Source organism: Aythya fuligula, chromosome 5, assembly GCF_009819795.1.
Source record: "Aythya fuligula isolate bAytFul2 chromosome 5, bAytFul2.pri, whole genome shotgun sequence".
Taxonomy (NCBI): Eukaryota; Metazoa; Chordata; class Aves; order Anseriformes; family Anatidae; genus Aythya; species Aythya fuligula.
In genome coordinates, this window is record NC_045563.1 from 28,100,246 (window position 1) to 28,127,667 (window position 27,422).

Below are 27,422 nucleotides of genomic sequence, written 5' to 3' on the forward strand. Positions count from 1 at the left end.
GATTTAAAAGGTTAGATTGGAGAAAGCATACCTACAAAAACTACAAGTACCTTTTCCCACAGGTCTACCTTACTTCTGACGCTGTTATTCAGTAATGATTTTTTTCACAGGATGTTTCCTGTGCCTCTTTTTCTTTGCTTGGCTTTGTGAACCATGCCTGTCTTTGAGAAGGCTTATGGGGTCACTACAGACACCTGGAATTCTTTGCTATGTCTAGGGCAGTGCAAACAGAAGAAATTATTTCAAAAGGAGGCAAAGTTTTCAGATTTGTAGTGAACAGAGTTGGGAAAGACGTGGTTGGTCCAGTTTATTCCATAATCAACTGATATCCCCCACCATATTCTATGAGGCTTTATCAAGTATAATTTTAAATAATGCAAGAATTTCCCTGGGGGGACTAGCACTGTCTAATATGCAATCTTGATAGGAAGTACTTCTTAATAAACTTCTTTCATCAGTTTCTTACTTGCTTTTAGTTGTTTCCTTGCACTTACCCTAGGGAACTTGCCTCCTTTCCATAGGATTTGTACATTTCTGTGACTTTTCACTGGTCAGTTTTCCACTCCCCACTGCATATTTGACTAAATGCTTTTTGTAGTCAACATTCTCATTAACATCGTTGACTGAGCAGCCTCACCAAGCTATAATCCTGGGAAAGTACTGAACATGCTTTCTCCATTTGTTGTATATTCAACTTTCCATATCATCTCACTGATAATAGGTGCACAGGGAAAAGAGAAACAGAAAGAAATGAAAGCTTCTGGTGGAGGCAACCCAGCCTAATCACTGCCAGCACCAATCCAGGGACTGGAAGTCCTGCTGGAGCTGAGTCATTTCCTGTATAGCTACTGGAGAGCCTTTCAGCACCTTCCACCAGTGAGTCTTGTCTTTGGTGTAATGGCCAGTAAACATCAAGAAGAGCCCTTCTTGAACAGGGAGCACAGAACACAGAGCCCCAGGAGGTTCAGCTTTGACTGGACTTCCTAGCCCTATCTCCCTGTTGGCTGTGTCAGACCTAAGCTAGTGGTCTACCTGTATGCTCTTATTTTCAGTAGGTGTAGTAAGGCCACAGGCTTTCATACCTCACATTCTGTACCACAAAAAGGCTATTGTTCTGTTTTCCATCTTGTACTGACCCTGAAAGCAATACAGCTGCATTCACATAGCTCCATGTTTAAGCCAATGCCTGTAAACTACATTTTTCCCTATGGTTTAAACTACAGTGTTTCCCTACCCTGACTTGCATATCCACAACTCAGCTAAGCAATCCCCAGATCTCTGTTTCATATCTCTTCCCACAAAATGAAATTTGCTCTGGTTTAAATTGGAAAGATCAATATGTAGTTTAGTTTTGGTTGTTCTTTAATAGTCACTTTAGCTTTGGCTGCCTGACATGGGGCTTAATTTGGACCTGGACAGTGAAAAAAAAAAAAACAAGAATTTACACATTACTTACAGAATGTCCCAAGGATATGGTAATACAGACAAACAAATTGTTTCTGTATATGTAAAAAAAAAAAAAAAAAAAAAAGCTGAACTGGTAGCTTTCTTCTCTATACTGTACCGTAGTTCACTTTTCTAATATAAATCAAGAGAACTAAAGGAGATTGTTGGCATCTCATGACTATGACCTCAGCTTCTTTAGGACAGAGATGATTCAGTATAATCTGTCATATAAAATAAAATCTGGACCACGTTTTCCAAAACTAACTTTTCTTTTGCACCCTTGAAGAAGTTAACTTCCACCTTTGCTAGTCTGAGTTTTCTTTTAGTTTTGCATTTATTGTAGTTCTTGATTTTCAGAGCAAGTCACTCATTTTCTCATCCATACAAGACAGCATAGAAATATTAATCTAAGGGTGCTTGAAATGTTACTAAGATTTAAACCCTAGTCTCCTAGTTTGCCTCCAAATGTCCTGGTGACTTTGGCCTACATGCTGCCTTGCTTTGAATTTGGCACTTACATTTGCTTTACATTAAAATCCAGAATTATTCAGTTCAAAATTGTTTAAAAATCAATTTGTACCTAGCATACTGAATCTGAGTACCTGAAGTAAAGAGATGTTACATATGAAAAAGTAAATGTTGGGAAATACCAAAATAGAGTAGAGAGTGGCCACAAAAAAAAAAAAGAAAAAAAAGGCAGTAGAAACTTAGAAACAACTTCAGATGCCAGATCAGGGGAGTAACTTTTGCTTTTGTAGTCTTCCTAGATAATTCTCTTTCCTATTTTTAGTACTTATGCTACACAGACCTCGTTGTCTTTTGTCATGAGGGCAGTGAGCTGAGGAGAGCTGTAGTGTGAAGGTCAGCTTTTAACTCCATTCCACAGTGAGATGAACGAAAGGAAAGGTGTGGCTCCTTGCAAACAAGGTAATCAGAGGGAATTAAAGATAAAAGTCAAGGGCATCTGGGACTAAAGGGAAAACAAGGACAGGAAATAAAATGAGAATTCAATGCAAAAGATACACCTTAATCTAACAGTGCAGACAGAAGGGAAAACGCAATATCCAAGAGCTGAAGCAAAAATAAAAAATGTCAAGACTTGGCTATTCTTTAGTCTCCTTAAACAAAATAAAATCACAAATTTCAATTAATCTTCCACAGTATCTTCTTACATAACGCAAAAATGAACCTTTGCAAGAATTTGTAGAGGGACAATTTGTGGTAGTTGCAAAGACAGATTCTAGATCACCTACCTTATAATTATTTTGTTTAGTTGCATGGCTGTCTTGCTTCATTTCTGTGTAAGTCACATCTGTGGTTTCAAGTTTGGACTTTTTCCAAGTGTTTTATAAAAACCACTCTGAGTAGACATTTTTTACATGTTTTGATTTTGATGCAAATACTGCCTGTGTTATATAACATAAACCACAATATGGCCTTACAGTAATACAGCAAAGTACACAGCTATGCAAAAATAAGCTTTATTTTAGTGCCAGCAATAGTGTCATTATTCCTTCCTGATTTATGGAAGGGGGAAGGTTCAAGTCGTAAATATGGACTTCACTAATAGGCTTCTGTCAGTTTCCCTGCTGAATGTAAAGTGATAACAAATAATAGCTTTACTTAATAGTTTTCAGAGCAAAACACGTATTTAAGGAAATGAGAAAATGGGACTATTTATATACTGATACTGTAAGTTTTTAAGTGCATCTGCTTGCAAATAGAAATGGTTAAATAGGTACAGTATGTGTCTATCACAAATGTACTTCCAAAACTTTTTAAGCTGGCAAAGTCTGTGCCTTTTATTAGAGTGAAATGGTCATTTCTCCTTGATACATGTGAGCCTCCTTTTCCAGAGTACATTTCATCAACTCTAGAGGAATTTGGGGGCTAAACTGAACTGGATCGGATTATGTCAGAAGTGGATTTAGCACTCTTAAGGTCAACTTTGCAGACTACCATGCCGTTCTACCATATTCATGTCAATTAATTGTATGTAGATCATGTTGAGATTATGAGCTCAAACCAAAAGCTGTTGGGAGCACAAAGCTATCAAACACTAACTACTTACTGGTCCTTCCACTGAAATTCCATCTATAATAAGTAAAAGGGAGGTGGAATCAGTTTAAACCTTGAGGACTGATCTAGTAACATTTTCTTAAATCATTAGTGTCACCATATAGCCTTTCATTTCGTAAGTGCTCATTAGATTATATGTCTCTTTGTTTTTAAAAACTTATAATCAAAGAAGAAAACATTGCTGCTGTATTTTCTCTTCATGAAACAGCCTTTGGCATTAATTTAGGACAGATGAATGTTTTCTTATGATATTCTTCTTAGCATCTTCACAGACTTGACAACACATCAGGTTGTATTAATATTCTACCTGGAAACAAGCACTTTCTTTCTGCCCAGTGCAATTTGCTGGAACCTTTCAGCTTTTCTCTTCCTTACCAAAGAGGCAGTAAATCATCGTGATTGGTATCTAGGCCAAGAAGAAACATTTTTCAGTGCTCCAATTGCTCTTTTACTTTCTTTGGCTTAAGAATCCATTTTGGTTTAGAAATAGGCATAATGCAATAAAGATTGATTGTTTTCTTAAAGGAACCATGAGACAGCAAGCAAAACATCATCCAGTATTGTAGGGTTTGGGAGGAAAATTTTGCTTTGCCCATGAGAAAATTTAAAATATCTCCCCCTGGACTGTTACACTGTATCAAAAGCATTTCCTGGGGGAACTGCTAATAGTGATTAGCAGAAGCAAGTTCTGTTGATTTTTCCCAATTTAGTTTGATCTAAATTGAAAATTATCAAGAGCTAAAGCTAGAAGTGCATCTGATTTATCTGTATAGTCAGTGAAGCAGGAGCACACTGAGGGTTGCAGAAAAGAAAACAGAAGACTGGCAACCGATCATATTTAACCAGCAGGCTGTGATTTTTATGATTTAGGTGCCAGGCTTTCTTGTGGCAGGGGGAACAAACAATCAGATCTGTCTTTTCTGCCAGATTCCTCTCCAAAACATTGTTTCATCAGGACCGTCTGTGGTATTTGAAATATTTTGAATATTCAGGTTAAAAAAGTCTCAGAGATCCAGAGGATTTCAAAATGCTACCATTAGAATCCTGATGGTCATAGTAGCCTTGATACTTACCAGTTTATTCGAAAACTGAGGTTTTCATATATCTCTGCATTTCCAGTATCTGTGTAACACCTAGGAGATGTAGCTGGATTTCTGTTAATCACACATGTGAGCATTAAAAGAAAAACAGAATTGTTTTACACCAGTCATCACATATCTAGATTTGACAGCGCTACAGAATTTTGCATAAGGAGAAAAATTAGGTGAAGGAATGCATTTCTGAGGGTTTTTTAGATGAAGCTGAGTCATGAAGCAGATTGTAAGTGATATTAATAGGCAGGAATTTGTTGTGCAGAAGAAAAAAAAGCATGGAGATTATTTTAAATGACCAGTTCTACTGGTATTTAAATAACTACTAGCGATGGGAGGAAAAATACTTAGTCAATCACAAGTAGCAAAACTAATTAACACAACTTTATTATAACAAATTATGTCCTGCAGACCTTTGAGACCCACATGGATTTGGATTGCAAAAGAACTATGGGATTAAGTGTATTTTCTAAATTAAACTAAAATGACTTTTTATTTACATGTTCTTTTCTGAAGTAAAGAACTTGAATCTGATTTGGACTCAAAGAGAAAAAAGGGAGTCTAGATTATGTGAGTGAAGGCATTTTTCAAACGTGAACATATGTGTCATTTAGCTCTAGAAAGGCATTGCACTGAGGTCACAAAAGGATTTTTACTGAAAATTTCTGTATATGAAGATGGACAAGAATCCTGCTTCATCACATTATGTAGCTCAGCTGTCAGAGGGCCAATGAGCTTACTTCATATTAAATTTACATCACATTGTTTTGCAAACCATGATATTTCCTTTTTGAATTCTCATATCAAGTGCTGTGTTTATTTTTTTAAAGCACAACTCAAAGTCAATATTAATTTAATAATTGTATGTGTTTAATGGTATTTACCTAACATCCCTAGCTCTTAACAAGGCAAAACTTGTTTTTTAACTCAATATTGTAACTGGGTATATCAGTGAACACATTCTCATGCACGTATTTTTAAAACTCATTCTCACTAATGTCTGAAATAAAATTTAAAAGCAAAGCCAAAACAAAATAGCTCAGGTACTAATATTGCAATTTAAACCTATTTGAATTTTCTAATGTCCTTCAGTTTTTCATAGATTTTAAAGGTATGATTTTTATACATATATTAATTTTGTTGAATCTATCTACCTAATAACAATAATCATAAAATTAAATTAAACCTGATTTAAAAAAAAAAAAAAAAAAAAAAAAGTCTTTAAAGATGTGGTGGGCAATAGTTGTCATTTCTGGCTTTCTTGAAGGTCTAGGACTGTATTACAAGAAACCCGTTTTATCTGTCATTCTTTCATTGTCCCATTTCCTTTTTACCTTAGTCTTGCTGGCCTGTTCTTTTGAGATGCTCTATTTCTGAGAAATTTCAATTCACTACATTTTTTTCCCTTCTACAGTCAGCCCTCCAAACAGAGGAAGAAGCACTCCATGTCAGACATTGGGCTGACACTTATGTTCCTATGAACAGTGGATCGTTCTTTATTCTGAAAAACAATTCATTGCCTCTGGTAAAAGGTTGCTTACGTACATATTGAGTGAAGCCAGTGGAGCTTTTTTGTTCCAAATAAAGTGTGCTATAGAATTTCTTTGGCCCCATAGAAAATGTTCCTGCTCATCAACATTGACATTTCAGTACAATTTAATCTAACCAGAAGTCCTTACTCAAACTATACACTCTAAAATGTTGAATAACATCCATTTTTACTGAAACTATACAGTACTATATTCTATGCAATACAGGTGTATTACAGGAGTAGCAGACTCTCCGTAAGTGTTCAAGTGTGGGTTGACAGACTAATTTAGTAGTTTACGTAGAAATTTAGGACTCTAAGTCCCATTGAAACACCTCCTGAGTGTCTTTCAAAACCTGGTACTCCTTTCTTACACAGTGAAAAATATCCCTGCTGAAAACAAAAATATCCTAAAAGAGATGCAGGATTCCTGTGATTACATTTATGAGGTTTGGCTGGTTTGGTGAAGAAATGTGTGGATTAGTGTGTTACAAGAAGGCCTAATGGATAAGCTGAATGCCTTGCTAATTGTTCATAAGAAAGAAATTATTTTCATAGTAAGCTTGAATAGATTATTCTTGTTTCAGTTCTCTCCAAACTAGGTATGTTCCCTGACCTGTGAGTAGATCTTGTACTGAACAAGATTCAAGTTTTCTGTTTGTGAATATATCTTCGCAAAAGTACAGAAATGACTATTGGTATTTTTTGGTGGTGCTGATGAATTATGAGATCTGGGAATGTACTTAAAGGTAACTGTGAATGACTCCCAGCCACCACACTGTTTGATGTAATTTGATGCATGACTGACAGAGTGTTGTGTTTCTAGTATTCTATCTTTTCCTTCTAGTTGATCAGAGTAACCAATTGTACACAGCATGCATCTGACATGGGACAGAGAAACTGGTACCATCAGCGTGTGTCAGCTAGTGCCTAATTAGATCTTTCTGCTGTGGAGAATAGCAGTTTCCCACAATGGATCTGTTACATGGAAGAAAAAAAGTAGGCACCTTTCCAGGGAGGTGATAATGGGTCAGACCAGTAAAGTCCTTCTTAGAAGTTTTTACATTGTTTTGCCTGTTGCCCCAAATAAGCAGCTCGTGAATGTTCATGGTTATAGATGGTGATAGTAAACCAAATCCAGATTACTGTCTGTGTTACATTTGAATCCTTGTAGGAATATTGCCAGTATATCACAGTAATGCCTCCAACCCGTTCCAGAAAATCAGAAGTGACAAACTGATCCTGGAGGGGGTAGCTGTGGTCAGCAGGTACCTCTCACAGACTAGCAGCATTTTCTGAACAACAGTTAAAGAGTAAGGATTACTGAGCACACGAGGTTCACCAGCCAGTGTCTGAGGTTTGAAAGTGTCTGCTGTAGAGCATCCTCCCAGCTGTTAGTTGCATATATATATTTATATATATAGTCTCTATATTTTTTTTCTATGTGTGTCTTTACATTGAAAAAAGATTTCAGCATCTCTTTCAGAAAGTCAAATAAATATGAAGCCCTTTTAGATTATTTATTTGTGAGATTTCAATAGATGCACTGCAGATTCTGCAGAACGGTTGTGACTCTTGCACTGCCATTTATTGCACACGTATTAGAGTACTACTGACTAGCAGGAGTTCTGTTGATGGTAGTATTACTGTGGTAAGATTGGGGCTTACTCTAGTTTTCTAGTTTCCTCAGTATTATTTTGATTCTTTTCCCTAAGGATACGCTCTTTTTATGCCTACCTGACTAAAGAGCTTTTATAAAAATAATACATGAAGCAAGTACTAGAATGAGTCATAAAGTGACTGTAGCTGAAGAAAACAAAAACAGAATGATGGCACTTGTTTACTGTCACTCTAACACCATCAAACTGAACTGCTCCTTTCTACTAAAGCTTAGACTAACCCTTCTGATTGGTACCTGATTTTTTTCAATAACCATTGAATTTGGACAATGACTTTGTATGAATCTTATTCCTATCTGTATCATGTACTGTGCAAGTGATGAGGGTTTTCCTCCAAAAGTGCACTTTAATGAATAATACTATTATCCATCAACATGGAGCAATGGAACTGTATTTGCCAGAGTTTACATTTTGAGTAATCATTCTACTTTCACTTTAGTTTCCAAGCTTTTGTTTTTCTCCTGCAAAAGGCCCAAGTCTTTGGTAAACAGACACACACCCTCACATACCTTTAATTAACAACTCTTCAACTTTTTTAAAAATTTTACTTTTTTTTTTTCTATCTTCCTACTCTTTGTTTTTTTTATTTATTTTTTTTTTAAATCTGCTTCTACTACATCCTTTCAATATTAATTTCTTCTAATTTCTTCAGTACTTTTTTCTGTTTACTGGGTTTCTAGTCCTAACGCATATCTCCTACTACTGCAAGAAGGTTTATCAAAATAGTGCTATTTATATGTTTGTGTAACTGACATATTCTGCCATATTCTTTTGTCATCAGATCTAGAGTCTGATCAGAATGTTTTAATTCATGTCATTGAGTTCACTCAAGGTCTCATGTCCTGGACAAATTATACATGCCTTTTAACCAATCTGGATAAACAAATACTCTGAGAACAAGAGATATGTTATTCATGGGATTTAACTTGTTTGACCTTCCAGAACCTCAGGCAATTGTATGTATAACTATTCTCCACCATACTAAAGATAAAACTCTTTCTTTTATAATATATATGTACGGAAACATGTGCTTATTTATTTATAGCTAAATAAGGTCATAAACCATCAAAATCTAGGATGTGTTAACCATTTCATTGACTTTTCAGATTGTTTTTAAGCTGTTTTTTAAACTTTAAAGGCAACACTGATAGTGAACGGTTCCAAATGGTAAAACAGAAAATCCCCTTCAAATATAACCGGCCCGTAGAGGAGTGGCTGCAGGAAAAAGGTAATAGTCATTAAAACTTTCATTTTAAACCCATTTGATTCTAAACCCTCATTTTTAAAGCCTGCAAATAAATGTTTCTTAAATGATAATCGCCTGCTGCATAAATGACTGTTTTAATTTTCATTATAATTTGTGTCAGCTTCCACCTGCCATATGTTGATAAATCATGCTATAATACATTGCTATTAAAATGCAGTTAAAGGGACGAAATTCTGAGCTTGCTATCACAGTAATGACAAACAAGCAAAAATTCAGGAGGCATTTTCTTAAAAAAAAAAAAAAAAAAAAAAAAAAAAAAAAAAGAAAGGAGAAGAGCAACAACATGTATTATGGCAATTTAACCACTGCATGATCTTCCTGTTTTGGTTTGTTTTTAAACTACATTACTATCTTTATTATCAAAGTTTTCATTATAAAAAAAAAAAAAAAGTGTATTTCAAACCTACTTGTTAAACCACTTCCTGTAATTTTTTTTTTTCTCATTAGTTTCATTAGCCGCTATGGCTATGTGTTTTCTAATTGTATTCAAATAATTAAACAATTTTTTAAAACGTTGTAAAGAAAACATTTTTTAATGTTTTCCTTTAAACTACAGTGAAGGAGACAGAGAAAGATGATGGTTCTGTCACTTTTGTTCTATATCTGAAGTGCAGTTTCAATGCTCAAATGATATGTTTTTCTAAGTTATGGGTCAAATTCTTCCCTAACTTACTCTCAGGTAGTGCTATCAAGTTTTGTGGGCTTGCATAGGGTAATTGGCCTCAGTTCAGCTAAAGACTTAACAACATGCATCGTAAGTCCAATTGGCTTGAGTAAGAATTCTGCATACACTTCAGTGATCTGCTGAAATGGGACTTGTGCCTGAACACTAATGTTCTTTTATCAAGAGTTTAGTGAAAAATACAATTTTGGAAGTAGAGCCCATTCCAAAGCTGGTTGAAGGTAACAGAATAACTCTCAGTGATTTCAGCAGGGTTTAGACTGGGCTAAACTGTGGGGAGTAAGATAGGGGTACTATTTATGTATGCTACCTGTGCTATTTAAAATAAAAAGTCACCGAACTAGTTTATTTCCTTGATGTCTTGGAAAAGCAGAACACAGTCTTCTCTGATTTCCTTTAAAGAAAGTAGTGCTGATAAAAAGAAAACGGGGGGAATAGGGGGGTGACCTTTGAACTCAAATCTTGCATTTTCTGTGTTGACTTAGACTATGAGTGTTACTACATTTTCCAAGAGGGAAAAGTATGTTGTAGGATGGGAAAAAGATCGTTTATCTTCTAACTTCTTTCTGCAGCTGGATTAGCAAATTGATTTAGCTAGAAAAATTATGTTAAGTCCACGAAAAATGTGGACAGCTGCAGTTAAAGTATTTTTATGAGGGATCTGATCCTGCAAAGTGTTGTGCAAACTCAGTTCCCATTGACTTCAATGAGAGCTGACAGTGTTGCCTGCTTTTCAGGTTTGGTTTACAACTGTGTAATGTTTGTAACAAAGGCTAAAATATTTGTGAAAGTAAGTGAAATTACATGTGTAACTAAAGCCATAATGGTTTTATGGAACAGCGAATTTTAGCCAACTACAAAGCAGATATTAAGATAAAGGTATACAGAAAATGCTTATTGAGTCTCAATGGGATGCCCTATTAATTTACAAGATCAAACTAAAATAAATAACGTTTGTCACTAAAAAGTGGATAATTTCGGTAAGTTTGAATTGCTAAAGTCCCTTTAACACTAAAGACAATGATTGCCTCAACTTTATTAAAACAGATGCATGTCTAATTCCTTGATGCAATTCATGTGCTTGAGAACCCCATTTTTTTCTTGTTTTTATTTCTCCTTTTTTCAGTTTTCCATAATTCTTTTGTTTTTTGTTACTGCTTCTCCAAGTTTGAGCTTATAAGCATGCCAAGGCACTTTCATTTGTAAGCCGTCCTGAAGTTTTGAACTGAAGTCTACCTTTTGTGGATATTGATGCTTTGTTAAAAGACAATCACACATGCAGTGGGGTCTGAAAGACAAAATTTGGGAATTTAGGCATTCTTAAAGCACCAATTTTTATTTAGGCTAGAAATGTGTATCCATGTTTTTACAAGAGTGAAAGGAAATTCAGTCTTCACACTCTGTACTAAGGAATGGCATCATGCAATGCAACACCTGAGACAGTACAGCTTTGTTCCTTCGTTCCAAAGTAGATAGACCTTTTCAGCAACTTAGGTAGCACTCAAATTAAAAAATTAAAAGAATGAATAATTTACCTAGCCATTCACCAATCTGCTCATCCATCTGCTCATCCATCCAATACTTACTGTACCGTGGAAGCCTTCTGTCAGAAGACTTTATAAAGATGATGAGTGAAAGCATAGCTCACTATCAAAATGGAACAAGGTGAACTGATGGGTGAAGAAATAGATAGATACATCAGTGAAACAAAGTATAGAATAGCTGTCTTCCCCATATGAATTCTTGGCTTGAGTGAGGTAAGATTAAACACGTTTTAGTTGACATTTTTAATGGCATAGGTTTGGTATTATTTTGGTACCACTGTTATATTGTTCGTAATGAAATGTTACATTGTTGGAAAACAAACATAACACAATGTCTTTCTGAAGTGGCATGATTACTGTTTGGTGGGTTTTTGGTGGTGTTGGTTTTTTAAATTTTATAAATTGTGTACAATAGTTTTAAGAAAAGCACAGAGTTACAATCTTGAATTTTATGAGTAATAAGCAAAACATCAACCACTAATAACTTTGCTGAGATTATGTGACTTAAAAAAAAAAAAATGAAATGTTAGTCCTAAGTTGTTCATTTTAAGATGTCATAAAACCAGGAGATTTCATTAGTAGAATACTTGGTGCCTGCTAAGTTTCAGGTACAACTTGTTCTGCAATAGGAGGAGCTAATAAAGACCCAGAAGCATCTCATCAGAGGGACTGATCCTGGAAGTCCTTAATTCTGCAAATTTCTTTTACTTAGATGAGTGTCATTGATGTGAGTGACTACTTGTGAAGCAAGAACTATTAATGCGAATTATGGTTTGCAAATTCAGGCCCAAAATCTCTCTTAGCATTACAAAAAAGTTAAATTTCACTAAGATTTCTCTACGATATTTTTAATTGGTATTCAGTTTCTTGAATGAAGAAGTCAATGGGAGAGCAAACAAAGAAATGAAAGCTTGAACTGTGCAGAATATTTACAAAACACCTCAGAAATTTAAGATATGCTTGTTGTTTTCCTCTACTGTGACACTAAGCAGTAGGAAGAGTTCTCTGTGGAAAAGGCAGGCTATAAGTTTGCAACCCTCACACAGCTGGTAGAATTTACAAATACATTTCCTCAATCAAATTCAGTGGCCAAATAAATTTTACTTAGGGAGAGTGAGAGCTGCAGAACCATATAATCAAAAGAGTTATTAGAAGAGGTCTATGGTGGCAGAATTGTGTGTATTTTCTCAGTGATTTTCTATCATTCCATATGCTTTTCCCTGTTGTCTTTATTCGTATGTGTGTACACCATCAGAAAGAGCGAGGAATGACAGGTTATAGGTAACTCCAACAAGTGATTGTTCTTTTAGCAAACAGTTCTAGTACCAGTGTTGTCTACAGTGTTAACCGTTTGGTGCAGTGCATGAATTCTCCTGGACTGGCAGACCACTTACCAAACAAGGACAACCCCCAAAATTCTTAATCAAAGTTCCTTTTTTTTTTTTTTTTTTTTTTTTAACCTGGAGTGGGGCCACCTCCCTGGCATATACTTTTTTTCAGGATTAGAACCTAGAAATGGAGAGGTGATTTTTTTGCAGCCCTAAATACTAATTTTTGAAAATAAAACAAGAGATAAGACAGACACGTACTATGAGCTTGAGTAGATGACATCCTGAGGAAATGCCATAATCCTTCAGTAAAAGTGAAGGAACCCCTTTATTTCCCAGCTTGGGGAGCTTTCCTCACTGGAACAGTATAAATTCTTCACCATCACCTATCATCTCTCTATGATAAACGATGATAGAAAGAGGCAGTATTCATTCAAGGGGAGAAAATAATGGAAATATGCGTTTTTCAGGGATAACAGGAAAAAAAATAATGCGTTTTCAGGGATAACATCTCAAGATTAGTGACATAATTCCCTGGCCTTTACACATCTCACCTCCACCTTCTGCCACTCTATTATAAGTGAGGTTGGAAAGAGGGAATGATACAAATTAAATTTCTGGGTATGTAGGGGCAGGGACAGTATGGAGGGAAATATAGTGTTAGGGGGACGGAATATGCAAGGAGAACAGAACATGGTGAAGTAAGAAACTGACAGCATATCCATTAGAAAATCCAAGGCAATACAGGACAGAGCTATCTGGAAGAAAAGCAACCTAAGAACATGCTATGTGACAAGTATATCCTTCTACAGTGTACAGTGCAACCTCCTCTGGCTTGGAGAGGAGCTGGGCTGAGAAGGCTGAACGTTTTGATGGGTGTTTTCCTCATAGACAGGAGAAGAGACAAACTGCCCTGATTTTATTTGCCAGGGATGTGTGGCTTCAGTGCATGTTTCTAGATGTTTTAATTAAATTGCCTCTGGTAAGTTTAAAACCTCCTAAGATGCAGAATACTGCATCAAGTGTTTCAACACTTTCCAGGGGTAGGATACCCTCCATTTTTATTTCTCATTTCTTCATCAAAGCAGTTCCTTCACCCTGATCAAGTCCTAGTGTTTCATTTCCAAACCTGTGGGTGAGGAGCACAAAAGATGTGCAGCCCACCTCCATATATCCATAATTTGCACCTCTCCATACACTTTTACTTGGTTAGCAAGGGCCGTCTTTGGGGACAGGAACTCCTTTCAGATACATTTCTTCTCTTGTCCCCATTCTCTTCCCCATGGTCCATCCTGTCACCATAAGATGATGCAACACCGCATCACCACTTGACTTCGAGACCTGCCACGACGACCACCAAAATTGGTGAGCTCCCCATTGTATTTTGATTTACTTTAACCACTGTTTGTGAAGAAATGAGCAGTGGGTTATACTCTGTGCTTTGCTATACATGCTACACCTCTAGTCAGGGTGGACTAGAGACAGGAAGCAGAGAGTGAAAACTGGGGAGAGAGGGAATGGGATAGGGACACATGGTGCAAATTTCATAAAAATAGGAAAACACAAATATTTGAATGATGATAGACATGATACTGTTTTGATAACTCTCCTGAGCTCTGCCCAGCCTGGATGTATGGTAATTCAATAGATTTCAGGTGGCATGGCCCTAGTCTTCTGATGAGCAGTGAAATTATAGGCACTGCCTTTCCACTGCATGAAACAATTTATTTTTTTAACATAGTCCATCAGCCTAGGACATAAACAGTATTTATAGAGTCTAGGCTGAATGTGATTTAAGTGGCCTGCAAAAAGTAGAATTAGCAATTGTTACAAGCATTTACTTTTAATAAATTTATTTCTCATTATGTATGATACCAGCCCCCTCCTAATACTCAGAGTGTGACCTAGAGAAAACCACTTAACCTGCCTACACTTGAAGTTCACCATCTGTAAGAGGGTATTCACAGGAATGGCATTCTGGAGGTTAGTCAGCTGAAGCACTTTGTTGTCCTTACTGCTTCAAGAATTTTGCTCTTTCAGAGACATCACGATGTTTGCATTTGGCGTTTTCTTGTTTTAGCTTTCTGAGACTTCACAACACAAAATTTCCAGGTAAAAGATTGTAACTGGACCTACCTTAAGTTACCTTCACAATCCAGTTGGTCAAAGTCAATTTTTCTGATGTTTTACTCTCCTCAAGCCACTCCTTTGCATTAGTAAAAATGGCTTTATGATATAATCCTATCCTTTGACCAGTGAAAAGAGAAGGGTTTTTAATGGGCTAAAGCTTGACAGGTACTGAGATCTGAATTGATAATAGAAAAATTGCCACATATCAATTTCTTATCTGTAGTTGAAAATGGGTCTGATTCTAGGGCTCATATTTCTGACTGAATCGAATGTCCTCCATAGTTTTGATGTATGAGTGGATGTGGAAGTATGAGGTTCAGGTTTAGCTGTTCTTGCTTTCAGGATAATTTTTATTAGCAGTAAGTCTTAGGCAGCACATTTCCGTGCTGTATTTCTACCCTACAGTCTTCATAAACACTACCAAGAATGAATCTACTACTTTGTTGTCTGTCATTTCTGGCCAGGACTCAATGTAAGATACAATGTGAAGGAAATGTCTAGCAATAATGTTATTCACCCCCTTCACTAGGACGACAGTTAACGATCTTCAACACCCAGGCGCAAATAGCCATAGGAGGGAAGGACAGAGGGCGTCTCTTCCAAGGCCAGCTCTCCGGTCTCTATTACAATGGCTTGAAAGTGCTGAACATGGCAGCAGAGAACAACCCCAACATTAAAATCAATGGAAGTGTCCGACTAGTTGGGGAAGTCCCTTCCATCTTGGGAACAACACCCACAACCTCCGTACCACCAGAAATGTCTACTACAGTCATGGAAACCACAACTACAATGGCCACCACTACAACCCGAAAAAATCGTTCACCACCCAGCATCCAGGTGAGTCAATTTGTCTTCTGTATTTCCTTGGGTTCTTAGCTTCTTGTTTTGCTGCTCACTTGCAAGTTCACAGGAGCCATGTTCTCTGAATCATGCTCCATATAACTTATTTTAATAATATTGTGAAAGATAAATCATCACACAATGTGCTGCCCTCTTGTGCTGGTGATCAAACTAGTTGAATTATTATTGTACATGTATGTAATAGTGTAATAACAAGTTTTGCTCCTGTTGTAGTCCAACCCCATTTAGGTAAGTAAGATTACTCCAGTGGAAACGAGAACAAGGTTTTAACTGTTTCTGTGGTTGCATACACTGTGAAATGTATTGCTAAGTGAGTTACAAAGACTTATGGGGGGTGGGTGTATAGTTATTTATTATTACTATAATATGTACTGCTGCAACAGAGAAGTTCATAATGGAGAGAAGATGGAGCATTACTTACAGGTTGAGCCATTTTTCATTTTCCTTCTACAGCCTTCCCTTAGAAAATTTTAAGGGAATGCTATCAAGTTCAGTTTCTTACAAAATGTAGTTGTTTCAACACGGAGCAGTTCCAACATGTTTGGTAAAACTCATTTCTATAAAAAGTGAATTTCAGATGTTCTAGTTTAATTATGCCAATGTAGTGTTTTCAGTCCTAAAAATGTATTGGTTTTGGAACCACTTGTGTGGCAGCCAGACTATGGTATTGATTAAAAATAAGCACCTTAAATTGTCTCTTCTTATGTGCACAGGTAAAAGAATAAGGCGAATAACCACTTCTAAGCAGTGGATTAGAATTTGGAAATAATTTCAGTAGCATACTATCATGTTACCAACTAGGATGAAATATTTGTTTTATGATCTTTATTTACATCAGAACCTCAACAAACAGAAATAACATGCCTTCATTGATACCTGTGTACACTGGTTGAGACACTAGCTAGGGATTATTGGTCAGAGAGGACCTTCACTAAATCCCCAGAGAACAGTGTATTTTTGTCTATTTAGAGGAAATGTGTAAATGATTCCATCTCCTTCCATGAAACCATTTCTGCTGCTTGGGGCAGAAAAGCATAATGAAGTAAATGACTTTGAAACCTGGAATCATGCAGGTCGTATGCTTGCTTTCTAACTGATGAAGTTTTCTTCAGAAGACTTAATCAGTTATTGTGAGTATTTCTGTATATATGGCTATTCTCTTTATTTTTAATCTAACATTATTAGTCACTTAGGATAGGAAAATACAAATATCCTCCTCTTAACTGTGTAGGAGCTGAGGCCACACCCAGAGTACTGTGTCCAGTTCTGGGCTCCCCAGTACAAAAGAAATACGGAGCTACTGGAGAGAGTTCAGAAACGGGTCTCTAAGATGATTAAGGAACTGGAGCAACTCTCCTATAAGTAAATGCTGAGAGCTGGAACCGTTCATTCTGGAGAAGATAAGGCTCAGGGGGATCATCTAATCAGTGTGTGCAAACACCTGCAAGGAAGGATATAATGAAAAGAGCCAGGCTATTATCAGTAGTGCCCAGTGCCCAGGACAAGAGGCAGTGGGCACAAATGGAATCACAGAAGGTTCCATCTAAGCATCAGGAAACACTTCTTCACTGTGAGGATGACAGAGCACTGGCACAGGTTGCCAAGAGTGTCCCTTCTTGGAGATGGTCAAAAGATGTCTAGACGTGGTCATGGGCAGCCTGCTCTAGGGGACCCTGCTTGAGCCAGGGGTAGGACCAGAAGACCTCCAGAGGTCCCTTCTAACCTCAGCTGCTCTGTGGCCCTGTGAGGTACCTCTTACTGCAGTAGAATTCACAACTATTAGAGTAATTAATTCTAAGCTAAGGTTTAGCATTGCCCCAGCCCCTTTGACACTAAATCCAGTTGGTAGCAGGACTGGGATTAATAGAACTAATAGCCTCAAACACCCAATAAGTGAGTTCTAAAGTTCCAGCCAGATAAGGGGAAATTAACCCTGATTTCGTCATTTGGTCATAAATTGTAAAAAAAAAATTACAGTTCCTTATCCTCAGTGGCTTGCTCTAATTTTAGAGAAAATCTTTGTACAATTATATCTCCAGAAGAATAAATTCTGTGGTCCAGAACCCGTACTTGTTACTGTAGTTGGAGATTTTCTATAATTTATAAAGGCAGCAGAACTGCATTTAGCTATAGGAGTGTAACAGAGAGTAACACTGGACCTTTGTGGTCTAGGTGAAGCTGGAAATCACCCTGCCTTACTTGATGAGGAAGTCTTCCAGAAAGCTTCCTGCCAAAGCTATATGACAGTTCACTGGGACTGTAGAGACCACTATGCGCTGAAAGCGCATCAAGAAGATTTAATAAAGTGTCAAAGTGCTTCTAAAAACATGGTTAGAGCAATGATTTCCTGGATACACATGCACCACAACAAATGGCCTCATCTCAGATGATATTAAAGCAATAACTCTTTGACACTTCATGCTGCCCACTGAAAGAAAGATAAAAGTCAATATGTACCTCCATTACAACTTTCTGCATTTCAATAGCAGGCCATTTTATTGCTGTCGCAGCACAGATGGCTCTCCTTTCTTCCTTACTCTTGGTAGAATTTGATTCTGTCAGCTTAAGTTGCATTATTTGTACGGTAAAAGTGAGAAGAAATTGTCTTTTTCCGTTTGGGCAGTATCTCCAGCTGTGTTTTTGAGATGCCTAATGGTTATTTTATCTTGCTAGTGTTAGACATCACCATTGTCAGGCCTGCTTACAACTTTAGATCTAAGTGGTAGAAAAATCTAATAGAACAAGTTTGTTCTTTGGGGAATGTAAAATATAGCCACCTAAGGCTATGCACAGTACAAATACAGTTAGTTTTTACCTTACTTCAGCTTTCTCTTCTCTTTCTCTCCTCAGAACTAAACAATTTTTCTTCACTTTCAAGACCATTCACAGTTTATCCTCTTCCTTTCCCATTCTGATCAGCACATGATTAGAGCGTTTTTATTTTTGCTCACTTGTTAAATTTGATCATAAGAATCTTCCTACTTCCTGTTACCATCCACAAAGCAAGATCAGGTTATCCTTCCAATGCCGTTGAAATACTGCTTCAATCACATGATGCATGCACAAAGTTGTCAGTCATTAGGTTGATGATGTTTTAAGGCACCTATTTATTGAGCTGATCTATACCACCATATTTTTCATCTTCATGTTCTCAGTTTGTCTGTATCCGTGTGCAATATCTTGTTTTATGCTTAAATTACAAACTCTGAGGGTTCAAAAGTACTGTTTATTCTGTATGTGTATGCTGCTCAGCATGGAATGATTGTAGTCCATTGCAGAAATACCAACTACGTTACAAAGAAAAGTAAAGCATCTAATGTATAATGGCAAGAATCAGGATAGATAGAGAATTATTATTTTAATGTCTTAAAACAATCTGTGCTATTTATATTACTCATTTTCATAGATAAGTAATTAAAACTCTTCCTTGTTGAAATGCATACAAAGCTTGTGTAGAATTCTGGGTCTGTCATCCCAAAGTGATGCAGAATCCAGGGGAACTTCAGTAGGGTTTAGATCTTACACATCACTTGTCAGTGTAGAAGAGCATAACAGCAAAGATTTATTCTATTTGTAATGTACACCAGGATACCTCCTACAATTAGCTAGCTTGGATACCAATCGAAGTGTTTTAGAGCACAGTTAGACTAAAATAGCTGGGAAAATGAAATGCTCTAAAATACATAGTATTTGCATAGACCATTGACGTGCTTTTCAGTTTGTCAAGATCCCAAATATGGGATATAGTCTTGGACAAACATCCAGAGCAAAGGGAAGTGAGAGAATATTACTGGAAATATCATGTGGCAATAATATTTAAAATGTCTATAATTTCATTATGCTTCAAAATTTATATTTCTGCAAGGCAGTGAAACTAAGATCAGTGGAGCACAAACAGGATTTGAGTGAGAAAAGGGCGAGATGTATGACTGTATAGTAGTAAAATCTCTGATAGAAATGTCTGTAATTCAAATATCCTTCAGGGTGGCCCTGAAGGAAGATAAAAAGAGCTGACCTTTTTCTGTTAACTGAAAACAAGACAGAAAAACTACTGTTTATTTCAGTGAATTCAAAACAGGGTTTGTGCTCTGCTGTCCCTGAGTAGAAATGGTTATTTGACTTTTTCACACATGGTTTATGCCTGGATTCAGGCATGGTCTATACACAAGTGGCATGCATTGTATTAAATTGCTGCTGGCAATCTCTGCTGGCCCTGACATACCAGACCCTTCTGTAATAATACCTTCTCTGGGACTTCTGCTTCTGCCTTATGAAGGCCACAAAGACAAGCCATTAGCTCTTGCATATGGTTAAGTAGCATGCCATGCAGGCTGTTATTAAATGAGTTATTAAAATACTGTGTCACGTATTCTTGCAGGACAGATGTGTCTAGGAGGGCTGCTTCATTAGCAGTTGTTAAGGATCCTAGAATTCCATGTGTCTGTATTTCTTTATTTTAAGCACAGTTTCAATTATTAGTGAAGTAGCTCCATGATTTCTGTGTTTGGGAGACTTGTCTGAAAATGGATTAGAGACATTTATTTCTTCTGCTTCTATAGCAGCTGCTTATATGCTAAGAATTTCTTCAGTAAGCTCCTGCTCAAAGCATTTTAGATGTCATATGCTCTCAGGTGGCAACGTCTGTCCAGCTCACAGCTGAGCCATTCGGTTTTCAAATGATTTGTGTAAAGATACCTCTGAAGTCAGTTACTAAGTCAAGGTAGTCTGGAAAAGCATGAATGGTGATACGCAAGTCTTTCATACAAAACACCTTCAATTCAGAGCATCCATGACATGATACATTCCAGATGATGTATGGACCCTTAAGATCTGCTCTTTATAAGCTTCTAGTATCTCTGCCCCATGGCATTGGATGTCTGGGGTTACAAGACCAGAACCACAGATTGTTTTCTGTGGAAAAGAGATCAGGACCCTTCTGGGAGGATAGGTGGATTATGTTTTCCTTGAGGAACCAGACAATGTGTGCTCTGTTACAGATCCAGTGCATGTCACAATTTCTTGATCTTACAGATGAGGATAATGATATTTGCCAAACTGTTCAAACTGTAGCTTAGAGCTTAAAAGAATAAATTATTTGTGGATGTTTTCAGCTATTATTGTAAAGCCATGGAATGATGGTGCGCGTTATATAATATGCAGAATGTTTTTTGTAAAGAGTAGAAGAGGGTATCTGCCCATTATCAATACAGAGTCCAGCTTGCTGGCATGGCTCAAAACAAGGTTCTCAACCTTTTGTTTTAACCATTGGGCTTTTCAGCCTTTTAACTTTGTTTTAGATGGAGGTTCCAATAATCTTGATTAATGTCTTTCCATAATGTGCAGCTCCAGGCTAAATCCTTTCTTGCCGTATATCTCACAAAGGAAAATAGCACAGAAGATTTGTCAGTCTAATTAGACTTTCACTGTCAGCAAAGACAAATATAGTTGCGTCACTCTTGGACTTGCCTAGGTACTTTCTTTTACTCTCATAGATAATAATTTGGGGAGGGGAGGGGGGGCAGAAATTGGCCTTTAATTTACTTTTTGCTTCTTATAAGTCACTAGTGACATTTTCATCCCAAGACTGCAAAACTCTAATGAAAAAAGAGCTTTTGATGAGTCTCTGCTTTAAAGATGGACTTCGTTGGCCTATTGGTGCTGCTGAGAACTATGTAGTCTGGCTTTCATCTCTCCCTTTCTGCTTCTTCCTGAACCGTTTTTTCTTAAAGAGACCAGAGCCTCCGACCTGTACCTTCTTTCAGAGTAGAATACTTTCTCCTACCCTATAGTTCTGTTGAGTGAGATCATGGATTTGCATTATTGCAGAGAAATGCACAAAATGACGTTTGCCTATTCAATGTCATATCTATTAGGTGGTAATGTTGTTCTGGGGGGGGATGTAAATTATATTTATTGATGTAGTGATTGGGATGCTCAGATTACCTGTAAAGCTCAAATAATCTAAAACACAATCCTGTATGTTCATTATTTCATTCACTTTCTGCAGATGATACATGTGCTGCGCTTCTGAAACCAGAAGATCAATCCAAAAATAGAATATTATTTTACTGTACTATTATCCATGTGATCAGACGAGGGAAAATGACCTCAAGTTGCACCAGGGGAGGTTTACGTTGGATATTAGGAGAAATGTATTTACTGAAAAAGTTGTGCAGCATTGCAATAGGGTGCCCAGGCAAGTGGTTGAATCACCATCCCTGGAGGTCTTCAATAAATATGTAGATTTAGAGCTTACCAGTACTAGGTTAAAGGTTGGACTAGATGATTTATAAGTCTTTTCCAACCTGAATGGTTCTGTGATTCTATGAATATTCTTGAGTTACCTGTGCTCCCAAGTGCTGACAAGTACCCATGATGGGAATAAACTTTGTTCTCTAGTTCTAAGCCCAATAATAATACAGACCATTGCATTTGTAAAACAGCTCATGCACATTCTGGGTTTTGCTGTCAACTGTTTATGTAATCAGCAGCGATAAATGAATGTTAAACTTGGAAACCATTGTGAGCTACAAATGGAGACAACTCTTGCATGACTCTGGCAAGGGACTTGCTTGAATGTGTGTAGCAAACTTAGTGTCATAAATTGATGCAGACTATGATTTCTCAATATATAGCTTACTTCTGGATAACCTGTTTTCATGTAGTGGCCTTGTAATGTCGCTTCAGCCACTTCTATGGGTGTACTGTTGAGATCCACGTTTTCCTTCTACTTTTTCAGGATAATAGTTCACCAGAGGCCCAAATCAGCTGATTGATTTGTACAAGGATTCAGTTTACATCGTCTTTAATCTGCATATCTGAACAATCATTTGGGACTTGCAGCAAAATCTCATCTGGTGTTTTTGAAACATATACCCAGTCCTGTTCTACTGTGAATTTTTGAAATTAAAACTTGGCCTACCATATAAAGAGGGGGCCTGGTCTCGCACTTTTCTAGTAATTTCAGCTCTTTTTTAGTTTTTCTCTGGTAATTTTTTTATCTTGATTAAGAACTACTTGAAATATTTCCTTGATTTCAGGTAACCAAAAAGCACACAATTTTCTGTAATAAAATGGTAAGAAGCTGGAATAACAACTGTAGTAAACTGATAATTACCTTATTCAGACAGGCAGACATTAGTTTCTCAGAAAGTACTCTTAATAACATCAGCATGTACTTTTTTTTCAAGGCACAGTATCCCTTTGTGTACTTAGACATGTCATTTGCCCTGCCAGAAAGGTTTTTTTAAGTCACATTGTTTTCAAAATCTGATTAATACAGTACTCAGGAACTCAAGCTACTGTAGTTGACCATACATTTGATCACAAGCCAAATGAAAGGATAGAAAAATTATGTTGTGCTAGGGTGGTTGTACAGCAACAATATGTGGTAAAGACTTCCAATACTGCAAAAGCAACTGCTTAGAAATAAATGACGTAGAATCAATGGTTATAGCTCAAATATAGTTGTAGAATTGGATCACATTTTGTTAAAGTGTATCTGCTTTGCTTGCTTGCTATTTATATACTTCAGGGAAATGCCTAGAAGCTGCAGACATTGCCAGAATGCTTCCAGATCATATAGCTACATGTTTGTTTTTTTTTTTTTTTTTGCTTCTTTGGTTGTGTTTTTGTTGTTGTTTTTGTTTGTTTGTTTTTACAAAACTGGCTGAGGGATGGGAAGGTACCTCTTACTTTTGTAGCTTATCTTTGGATGAATATGCAGAAGTTAGAAACACATCTAAGCTGTTGTGACAGAACCACTGTCTGAAACCACCTAATTAATGCCTTGGATTTTTTGTGGAATGATAGTGTTGCTAACCAGCAAAAACATAAGGGATTCTGCTAGTTTTATCCGTAGGATGAGTTGTCACTGATTTGCAAGATACGACTGTCATGGTAAGTCTTGTAAAAGTAGCTGTTAAGAAGCCAAGCTATGTTACTACCAATCCTTTCTCTCCTCCCTTAGATAGTGTGTGAACCACTGGTATGTCGTTCATTTTGACGGCAAAATTACTTATATTATAATGTCAAAGATAAGAATTTGTTTTCAAAATTTTTTCTTCAGAAAAATAGAGACAAAGTGGTGAGGACTTGGATTCCGGTTCTCTTGGTACTGTGTGGGATGCAGATGCCCCTGTTGTGCTTTCTAATAGTGTGGTTTTGGAGAAAAATTGGTCTTTTGTCTCTTTGCTCTTACTACTTTGAGATTTTCCACTGGATCTGTGCTGTCTCTTTTGCTGCATCTGGGATTGGGTGTGTTTAAGGAAATGTTGTGGGTAAGTACAATTCTAGGCATACCAGTAGTTTATTAGGAGGCATGAACCAGAGAGTAGGGAATGTTAGGAATGCTCTAATGGCTACATGTATGAAAGTGAGTAGAGAAAGGATGAATATTGATGTGTAGAAAAGAAAATTATATCCAGGGGACAAGATACATCTATCTTGTAGAGATACTGGAAGGGAACATCAAGACTTAAAGATGGAGAAACACATGCCTAGAAATGGTGGAGTTGTACTTTTAGCTACTCTGTTTTGAATAAACAAGGATTTGGAGGAGAAACTCCTACCCATGTGGCTTAGCAGCCACTCTTCTACTTTTTAATTTCTGCTTTGTACCACTCTCCATCTTCCTTAGGGATAAAGGGAAGTTCTTTTTGCCAAGTTAGCAGGAACTCATTTCAGTAGAAGGACTATTGGCAGCGAGCTCTGAGGAACCACAGCTTCTTCCATAGCAGCTCAGCGTCATGCTGAGTTGAACTGTCACACACGTGTATTAAGACCATATGAAAAGTACATCTTCCCCTCACCTGCAACAGCTGTGTTCCAGGAACCGTTTTGGAGCAGGAAAACTCTTTCTTAGTGTATAAAGAGTCAGGTGAGGTAAGAAGGAAAAACGACTATATGTTGTTTTCTTCTAATATTCAAGCAAAACCATCAGTGCCCAAGCCATATACAGATATTTGCTTAGATAGTTTGAATTCAACTTGATCATAGTGTCCTTTTTTTCTGAAAGATGACCTCCAATGAAGCTGTAAGGACATAAATGATTTTAATCTGTGGTAACAATGGAGAACTAGTCCTGACTGACTCCAACAGCATAAATATACAAAATGACAGATAATCCTGCTACTTCCCTCCCTGCTGCCTGAGCACGCATACATGCACTCAGTAGCACACAGCAAAATTCAAATTGGTCTTTAGCTTTTATCTGTTGGCCCAGTGATTAATGTGGCTCTTGCTGGGAGACTAATCAAATGAGGGGAAATATGGAGAAAGAAATATGTATTTCTTACACTATTGTTATCAGTGTTATCATTATTCCTTTAATTCATTTTCCTCCTGTTAAAACCAGCTTAATGTACTGACACAGCAGGAGAGGTGAGAGCAGATTTGATGGCAGGAAGATGAATGGGACAGACCACAGCAAGTGGAATTCTGCAGGAAGGTGGTGAGATGCTGAGCTGCTTTGGGGTTATGGCATTTTACCTAGAAAACCAAGAGACTGTAGTGGGCTAAACACAGTCCTGAACCAGGAACTACTATTTTCTAAGCCCAGCTCTTTCACTCAAGAGCTGCGACAAGCCTCCTCCCTAAATTTTTCTTTAGTTTCCATCTATAGTGAAATAAGCATACATTGGTCCTTGTTCTGTTTCACAGCAAAGTTTACAAGCACTATACTGGTAGTACGGGTAATAATTTGAAAATTCCCCTGAGTGTTTTATTCACCGTCCCACCCTGTCCTTGGTACTGTTGTTTCATGGTGGTGCTATGAACCTGTAGTTACAGCTTTGATCCTACAGATCTGTACAGCATAGAGCAGAATATTGTTTCTTTGGTGTGGTTAAAAGAAAAGAAAAAAAAAAAAAGATTAGGTATGACTTAGATTTAAGTAGGACATCTGTCTTCTAAGCGAGTAGAAATGGATTTTAATTGTCTTGCTTCTTCAGGATATTAAGAAAGCAGACTTCAAGAATGAGCTACATCCCAAACCAGGTATGGGTAGTGAACTCTGGCACTATGCATAATTTTTGCTGTGATATTGAATAGCTTTGCTATATGCTTTTTCTAAGCTTCATATATGGTAATTAAAAGGTCATACCTTATTTTGTTTTCCCTTTGAGAAAAAATGCAGAAAGGAGCACCTATAATAACAACTAGACTTGTTTGAATTAAGGTTCATGTTTCCTCTCTTCTTATTTCAGCATTGTGGCTGTTTTAGCAAGTGTGACCACTCATTTTTTCTAAATACATTCTTGCTTTGCCAATGGAAATCAAAAAAGAAATTAGACAAATGGAATGACTCTGTATCTATACTACAGAAGCACATTTTTGTATGATCAGTGCTTTTTGTTTTGTTACTCTTCTCTGTGGGTATATTGGCATAATGCTGTCTGTCTTCACAGGGTAGACTTACATGTAAGACTTGCAAATGTGTTTAGGGCCCATATCTTAAGCACAATTATCTTAGCTTCCAATTTAGGCACCAGTTAATACAGTTGTTCTCTGCTAAATCAATGCTCTTGCTTTCTATTAACATATACATTAACATGTGGGTATCTAATGGCCATGTTTGTTTCATTGTGGTGGATGTAACCTCATTAGAGACATTTATAGAAAAACAAATGAAACATGATTGTGTACACCTGGTATATGCAACTCCTTCACTCATGCTAGTCCCATATATGTCTCCCAGTTTACATATGCTACCTAACCTGTCATCTCACTGCCTAATGCATTGCCCTTTACTGTCACACTTTAAACTGTATTTGCACGATGTACTGATGTTGTCTTCAAGCTGGTGAGCAATGGTTGTTCAGGTGACCACTGTTGTCACCTGCTTGTCTTACCTTGAAATTTAGGAATCGCTGGGAATTAAATTCAGAAATGTAGGTACGCTGCGCAGGTCAGAATATACAGCCTACACATCCAGAATCCCTGAAGGCATTCAGCTTAATAGCATCAGAGAAGGACCTGTGCGACACAGCTTATGAGCTTCCTCAAGAGCCCTGCTCTGTAAGAGTTGGGTAGGGGTGCTGGGGACACCAGATAGGTTTTCCAGCTGCTCAACACAGATGAGGGTGCCAGGGTGGAAAGGGCAGAGAAAGATGGGAGGAAGAAGGAGGTTTGTATGTTGTGTGAGGTGTGGGGGAGGCTTGTGTGTTGTGTGTATGGCTCAGAAAGAACAACTGCAGTGGGAGCCTCTCCTGTAGAGGGCTTCTTCCCCCACCTCACATCTGACTAATTGAGAGGAATTGTTGCTTGCTTGAAGATGAATAATTCTTTGGTGCTCAGATGGCTGATTACACATTGTCCTTCTGTTTGTGGACTCAAGCATAGCAGAGAAATTTCTGGTTGTTTGGCTGTAGCATTTGTTACCCTGGCAAGAAGCAAGCACCACTTACAATCTGCTGTAAAAAGGTTTGGTGTCTCTCAGGCTGCTTCTCAGCTAACGTGTGATGCTTGTAAGTTGTTTGTTTTGTCCTTTCTTAACTTAAGCCATGGAAATGGTGTTAGCTCCTGCTCCCTGTGTTTCTTGGGGGGGGGGGGGGGGGGGGGGGGGAGGGGGAGGGGGCGGTGGCAAGGAAGAAGATGTAGAGGAGAGCAGGGGCCTGGATGTGGATTATTAAGGAGCACAATCTGCAATATTTGCCTTTGCCTTAGGAGATGCTGTAGCAATTAGAGTGAGTTGCAGCTCTGCAGTCTGTGCCTTGCTCATTTTATGACAGTTTGTTGTACAGTACCTACGAGGTCCCTGGATAAGGTTCTGAGTCTGAATTGCCTCTC

At 37.5% G+C, this 27,422-nt stretch overlaps 1 protein-coding gene across 16 annotated transcripts in view; it reads left to right on the forward strand.

The window, feature by feature from the left end:
* NRXN3 (neurexin 3) overlaps positions 1-27,422 on the forward strand; it is a 978,580-nt gene that overhangs the window by 854,435 nt on the left and 96,723 nt on the right. For 9 of the 16 annotated variants that reach the window (XM_032188606.1, XM_032188602.1, XM_032188603.1 and 6 more), the window contains 3 exons: positions 8,962-9,051; positions 13,950-14,009; positions 15,304-15,611. In XM_032188606.1, coding sequence (XP_032044497.1) covers positions 8,962-9,051; positions 13,950-14,009; positions 15,304-15,611 — 458 coding nt within the window. The remainder of the gene's footprint in view (positions 1-8,961; positions 9,052-13,949; positions 14,010-15,303; positions 15,612-27,422) is intronic. The other 7 variants (XM_032188609.1, XM_032188610.1, XM_032188600.1 and 4 more) reach the window with 1 other exon arrangement.